This window comes from Anoplopoma fimbria, chromosome 3, assembly GCF_027596085.1.
Source record: "Anoplopoma fimbria isolate UVic2021 breed Golden Eagle Sablefish chromosome 3, Afim_UVic_2022, whole genome shotgun sequence".
In the NCBI taxonomy this organism is placed as follows: Eukaryota; Metazoa; Chordata; class Actinopteri; order Perciformes; family Anoplopomatidae; genus Anoplopoma; species Anoplopoma fimbria.
The window spans coordinates 8586365-8593103 of record NC_072451.1 but is presented as its reverse complement, the minus strand read 5'-3'; the positions used below and the strand labels follow the sequence as shown (position 1 = coordinate 8593103).

The window sequence follows — 6739 nt, the reverse complement described above, 5'->3', positions numbered from 1 at the left end:
CTGCTGCTGATGGTTTCAGGTATTTACTGAAAAATAACTTTACATATCCTGTAAACAGTTGTTATTAACAGTATTGGTAAGAATCAGGCATATGAGAGCCTTGTTCTTTTGTGAAGTTGGAGAGGTCTTGAATGTGCGCATCAGCCAAAAGTAACGTAACGAAAGTGACGTGTTATGAGCCGATGGAAACTCAAGTAACATAATCTATGGACAGTAACGCGTTTTCCTCTGCATGTTGCATTCAAATAATGATTAAATACGCTGTGAGAGTTTGTTTATCATTATATAGATGCATTCAGGTGCTGTAAGAGTTTCTGACAGATTATAGAGGCAAATAAATATCATACACATCAATAATCACAGACAACAATAATTCATATCATATATTTACTGTAAAGCATCTCACTCACGCGTGCACGTGCGTCAGTGAAAGCCATGGAAACAGAACGATGACGAGAACCGAGGTTCTATTGGAGCCGCGAGCCTTCCAAATCTCCCATTTGCACTTGGACTTGACACGAGTTGACCCGAAGCAAAAAATTGTCTGCTGGAAGCTGAACTTTTGGAAAACTGATCACTTGGAAAACTTCTGTTGGAAAAGGATTTGTTGGACAGCTAAACCGGAAGAACAACGAGAGAGAAAACCTAATTGAAAGAGAGACTGCTGCTGTTTAAATGGCTTCCCGTGGACCCCCCATGGAGGAGGACCTGCTGGAGGAGGACTGGATCAACTTCCATAACTTCTATGCAGGTAAGACATCTTCTAACACCACACATGATGTATTAATTCATCTATCAGATCCTTAAAACATGTTTCTGTAAGAAAAAATCATCTAAAATGATGAATGTTTCGATGGACATTCATGGAAAGTTGAGGGGAAAAAACAATTTGATGGCAGCTGACACTCACACGACGTTTTTTCGGTGTAAAATGAATATTTGATGGTAGGAATGACCGGATTTTCGCGGGACCGGTGCAGAACGTGTTAACAGTGGTGTAGTGATTTGAAAACACAGTTGTTTTGGTTTGAAGGTATCATTTTTTCCAAATTTTCGGTCGATAATTTGGGAAAAAAGATGGCGCCTGGGCCTTTTTTCGAAAAATGCATAATTGCCAACTTTTCTTGTTCCCCATGGAGACGATGGAACTCTGACGAGTTAACGTCAGTACTCAGAACGTGCAGGCGTAAACAAACCAGAGTCTGTTCTTCTGTGCTGATGGTTGAGACTGTTTGTTGAAGCTTTGCTTCATATGTATTCAGATACGTTACCAGTCATTATAAGTCCAATGTTCATATTATACTATATTCATTATATATTCATTAATTACAAATTTCATAAAGTAATCAAATTACAATAGCAGGTCATTGTTATCATGAGGCTCATTTTACTCACTGGTTTAAGACCTCCAAACTGCTGCCCTCTGATTTGTGAGTGATTCAGTTAGTGAATGATCCATAACTTTATAAATGATGTGAACACAGATGGCAATAAAACAGTGATGTATAATGTAGAGGTACTTTAACTTTACTTGAGTATTTCCATTTTATGCCTTTTTATTGATTGTCCACCTAATTTATCAGACATAAATCTTACTTTTCACTCCACTACATTTATCTGACAGCTGTATTCACTCGTTACTTTGCACATTAAGATTTTCTATACGAGACATATTAATACATATGACATCCCTTAGTAGTTACAATCCAATAATATAATTCAGGCTGAATATTTATTTTATATATCAGTCTCTCCTGTTGCTAAACCTAAATAATTGTGCTGCTAACTGAGATCTGAGTCCAGAGGATATAATGTGATATGTTTGATTTTCACGAGTGGTTGAATGTGTTGTAAGTCTTCTGAAGTATCATATGTTAATTGATATGTTTAACCTCTATGTAAATTTCTTGAACGGAAATGCAAAATGAAGTTCAGTGTTAACGGAAAATAAAGTAGAATCATATCGTTTTTTAAATTGTAGCATTGCTATATCTATTTAAGTAAGTTGTTATTTATAGTATTTTTAAATTTGGTATTGCTATATTAATATATAAATAAGTTGTATCGTATCATATATATATTGCAACATTTATTTAGATTACTTGTATTGAATTGTATTGAATTGTATTCTTTAATTGTGGTATCGTTATACCACAATGGTATTGTTATACCACAATTAAATGATACGATACTTTATAAAGTAAGTAGTATGGTATCATATTTTTAATATGGCTATATTTATTTAAATAACAGACATTAATCATACTGTCACCACTGTTATTTAGTCTTATTATCAGACTTTTATCTCATTATTTAACACAGTTTATTGTAAGTGTTATAGACTGTGACATCTAGAAACACACAGTTCACACTAGACTGACAAGGTGCATTATGGGGCTTTATTTTTACAAACAGATGGTGCAAGTCTCTCTGTTTGACTCATGTTTACACTCTGCTGCTGTATGTAAACAGGCCTCTAGATGTCCTCTTGTATGGAATCTCTTATAATTAGACTTAAAATAATCTTTGTGTTCACACAGATGATTGTCTAACAAAGACCTTGTAGATCAAAACGTTGCTTTAATAGAAAAAGTAGTGCAAAAAGTAATCCTTATTCTGGTGTGAATGCAGCATCACATGACTCTCATCCTGTCACATGTTCAATATAACAGCAGGAGAACTGCAGAATATTTGACTTTTAAATGTGGTAGGAGCACCTTTTGTGTTGGTGTCTTTTCTACAAGGTGCTTGTGATGCACCTGCTGCAGTGCACTATTCACAGTTAGTCTAGATATATGGGAATCATTCTGCTTTAATCCTGAGTTCTGTCTATGAACTACAGAATGTGACCTTTTCATACATTTCTCCCCCCCCAGGTGGATTCTTCTTGGCTCTGAACCACGGCTACGAGGGTCACTATCCTGTGATCCCTGAAGAGAACCGGGTCGCCGACAACCCTCCTCTCCCTCCCGGAGACCAGGTAGAGGTAGAAGAAGAGATTGATGTTGTTGGTTTGGATGATGGTGCTGTGTTTCAGGTGGCTGAGCCTCACAGAGGAGAAGGAGACGGAGGAGGTGGTTTTCGGGCCTTGTTTGACCAGCTCGCCGCCTGGAGGGGAGAGGAAAACGACGATGAAGAAATCCACGTCGTTGGTTTGGGCAGTGACGGAGATGGTGAGTTGGATGATTTGTACATGCAGTTTACAGTTTAAAAAGTAATTAATCAGGCCTAAAGCCTCCTGTTGAAGCCTGTTTCATGGAAGTACTGAATGTGACCTTTTTTTATGTTTTCCCCAGCCGGTGGGTTCTTCAGGGCTCTGAACCACGGCATCGAGCGTCTCCATCTTCCCCTCCCCCCTGATGACGAGGAGGAGGAGATAGACTTCGTGGGTTTGGACAACGTGGCCGAGCCTCACAGAGGTGACGGAGATGGTGAGTTGGATGATTTGTACATGCAGTTTACACCGTCCAAAATAATTAATCAGGCCTTAAAGATTCCTGTTGAAGCCTGTTTTATGGAAGTACGGAAAGTGACCTTCTTATATGTTTTATTCTCCCCAGCAGGTGCATTCTTCAGGGCTCTGAACCACCGCATGGAGCGCCCCCATCATCCACTCCCCCCTGATGACCAGGAGGAGGAGATCGATGTTGTTGGTGTGGACGACGAGGGCGGTGATGGACCTCCTTCTCCTCCAGTTTTGCGGTTCCCATCACCAAACCTCGGGATGGACCAGAGACAACAGGATCCTGTTTATGTTCCTGTTTCTCCTGCTGCTCCTTATTCTCCCCACTATGCTTGTCTCCTTGCTTATCTTTATGCTGCTCCTTATCCTGCTCCTTACGCTTTTCTTCCTGCTGCTCCTTTTATTGACCCTTATTCTTTTCCTCCTGCTGCTCCTTACGCTTTTCTTCCTGCTGCTCCTTTTATTGACCCTTATTCTTTTAATCCTGCTGCTCCTCCCACCAATCCTCCTGCTTTTTTAAACGCTGACCCTCATGGTGTTCCTGAGCAGGTGTCTGGTGATGCTGAGACCATGGGGCCACTCTCCTCGGAGCAGTCCTCTGGGTTCTACGGGAGTGGCAGCTCTCTGGAGGAAGCCCCCGCATCTCCCTCGACTTCCAGCTCCTCCACCAGGAGAAGAAGGGACGAGAGCGACGAGGAGCAGGCTGCAGCTAAGAGGCCGAGGTGGTCCGATGAGAGCGACTCAGACTGACTCCACGGTAAGTTAAATGGCTGACAATCCTCCTGGAATCATCACAGTCACCTGTGCAGTATGTTCACATGTACACTTCCTCACTTCCACACAGGTATCACACCAGAGCTTCTGGAGGGATGGCTGCAGTGACTCCTTTTTACCTCTGGTGACTGGCTTCTGTGTCTGGCGGGACCAGTGATTCCAGGGACAGCCTGTATGTGCCATGTAAAAAAGTGTGATTTAGAATAGGCTCTAATACAAACAGTATGTGTTATTGTGTAAATCTGTTTGTCCATCAAGTATTACTTATTCAGTCATTCAAAGATTACTTGTTTTACTAACCATATTTATCTTTCTTCAGACAAAAAGGTGTGTATGAGCTTCTGACCATTTATACATATCATTTAACTTACTCTGTAACCCAAATATTATTTGTCTGTTTCATTAAGAATGATTTTTAATTATCTTCTCTTACTCTTCATCTTAGTGTGTATTTGCTTTTTTCACTTTTTTAAATACAATAACAATTATTTTGTAATTATAAGATTAATTGTGTTTCTTATTAACCATTACTTTTCTGTTACCTCTACCACCTGAGCTGCCTCCTTTCAGTGCACAAAAAATGCAAGTATGAGCTTTAATATAAATTTGTGAAAACAATATACGTTATTGTCTGCTTCTAATCTAAAATTAGTAATCTTTCTCATCCACCTGAGTTACTGGTGTTCACCATGGACAAACATGTGAGTTGGTCTTATTTAGAACTGCAAAGATTATTATTCCATCCTACTAACTTCATCTATTGTTGTCTGCTCTTATCTCACTCCACCACCTGAGCTGAAGGTGAGTATGAGCTTCTGACAGAGAAAGAAAGTGACCAAATATAAACTACTGCATCATGTTAAGAAAAAGTAATGCTTTCTATTGTGTAAATGAACGACATTCTGTATTCTACACTGTTTATACGCATAAAATCCCTAATTCATTAATCCTAAGATTTTTTGTCTTCCTAACTTTATTATTTTAATAATTATTTATTAGTCTTTTCACAGAGACTCAAAGGTCCTGAAGCAATCCAGAGCTTCCTTTACGGCAAAGAAGAAATGTTTATTCCCGACCAAGTCAGATGGATGACGGACCACAAGATGGACAGACGTGGACGCCTGTGTTTTAAGTAAGTAAGCTGCACATTAAAGGAATAGTTTGTCATTTTGAGAAATGCGCTTATTCGCTTTATGGCAGACATTTAGATGAGAAGATTGATAACACTCTCTCTGTACATATCTCTAAATTATTTTATTTTATCATATACATTTTTAGTAAGATTATTTAAGTAGCATTAGCTACATAAAGTGGTGACGAGCTAAAGTTAACATGCTACTTTCTTTAACAATGTTCCACTGCTTCACTAGTCTCAAAGAGGAAGCCTACAAATGTTTTCTAGACTCAAATAACTTGTGACGCTACTGATTAATGCAGATTTATTCAGACATGAACTTGTCTGCGGGCCAACACTTCAACTGAAGTCTTGGAGACACTGACACTAACAGCAGACCAAGAGAAGGATCCACATTCATGACTTGTTTTTGATATCACAGGGCAGGACTCTTCCTGGGTCTTTGGACTTCCTGCAGCCACTGAGAGTGGACGTCAACCAAACCACACAAAGCCAGCATCACACAACCAATCAGATGTGAGGAAGCTCCAGCACCACAGCAGTCCACCCAGCACACTGAACCACCTTCAGATCCAGACTTTCTACACTTTACTGCTTTGATATTGAGTTCAGTTGATTAAATAAAAAATACTCAGACATGTAAAATGATTATGTCACATACTTTACACTCACTGATGTTGGGTTAATATGAATCTTCTTAAGTAGTTAATTAGTTAAAGGTGAAATTAGCAGCTGAACTGCTTCCAGAACAACTTTGTCCCAATGAGCATGTTTCAGCTAGCATGTTTATACATGTATATATTTGTAACACTGAACAAATATAATACCTATTCCAGCAAACATACATATAAAATGAAGCTATCAGAAAATGTTGGGTAAATGAAACAGTGATAAGAAACTTGGCTATTTTAGAATACAAAAAAAAAAGTAAAATTTGGTGCCAGAGGAGAGGCTGAGTTGTTACTATCATCTTTATGGAAAATTAAATGACCCCAACTTCTACTACTCTGGAGTTCAGGATTTAAATTATACACCATGCATCATTTTAATTAAACTAACTGGTGGTTAAAATTATAGCTGCTAAACAACAGCATCCATTATTACAAAATGGATAGAATATGACACCATAACAAACCTCAAAGAGAGGATCAAAACCCAAGGACCAGACAAGGAGGACTTTAATCAGAGAGGGAATGAAGAGTCCAAAGATGACAGTGATGGAGCTGGAGAGCTCCACAGCAGATATTAGAGTTTCTGTCCATAAAATCACTTCAAGCCGTTTGGTTCTTTTGGCTGTTGAAAAACAAGCTACTAAGCGCTTAAATTAGCAATACCAGCTAATGACTAATAACACACTGCAGACAGGT

At 39.0% G+C, this 6739-nt stretch overlaps 1 protein-coding gene and 1 long non-coding RNA gene across 3 annotated transcripts; both read left to right on the top strand.

The window, feature by feature from the left end:
* Positions 1-517: 517 nt before the first annotated feature.
* On the top strand, positions 518-4546 carry LOC129088779 (uncharacterized). The gene is made up of 5 exons (XM_054596010.1): positions 518-751; positions 2877-3173; positions 3297-3431; positions 3561-4220; positions 4308-4546. The coding sequence occupies exons 1-4, from the start codon at positions 676-678 to the stop codon at positions 4211-4213; spliced, it is 1161 nt and encodes a 386-aa protein (XP_054451985.1). The 5' UTR covers positions 518-675; the 3' UTR covers positions 4214-4220; positions 4308-4546.
* Positions 4547-4833: 287 nt separating this feature from the next.
* LOC129089309 (uncharacterized) lies at positions 4834-6004 on the top strand. Of its 2 annotated transcripts, none has more exons than XR_008531132.1 (3): positions 4834-5038; positions 5248-5369; positions 5794-6004. It is a non-coding gene; the product is annotated as an uncharacterized LOC129089309 (long non-coding RNA). The 2 variants fall into 2 exon arrangements; XR_008531131.1 differs by having other exon boundaries at positions 5237-5369.
* The last annotated feature ends 735 nt before the right edge of the window (positions 6005-6739 follow it).

Excerpts from the sequence above, each read along its gene's own strand:
- LOC129088779 (XM_054596010.1), top strand. The coding sequence starts at position 676 with ATGGCTTCCCGTGGACCCCCCATGGAGGAGGACCTGCTGGAGGAGGAC. Across the intron at positions 752-2,876 it reads CTTCCATAACTTCTATGCAG|GTGGATTCTTCTTGGCTCTG; the intron begins GTAAGACATCTT and ends CTCCCCCCCCAG. Across the intron at positions 3,432-3,560 it reads TCACAGAGGTGACGGAGATG|CAGGTGCATTCTTCAGGGCT; the intron begins GTGAGTTGGATG and ends TATTCTCCCCAG.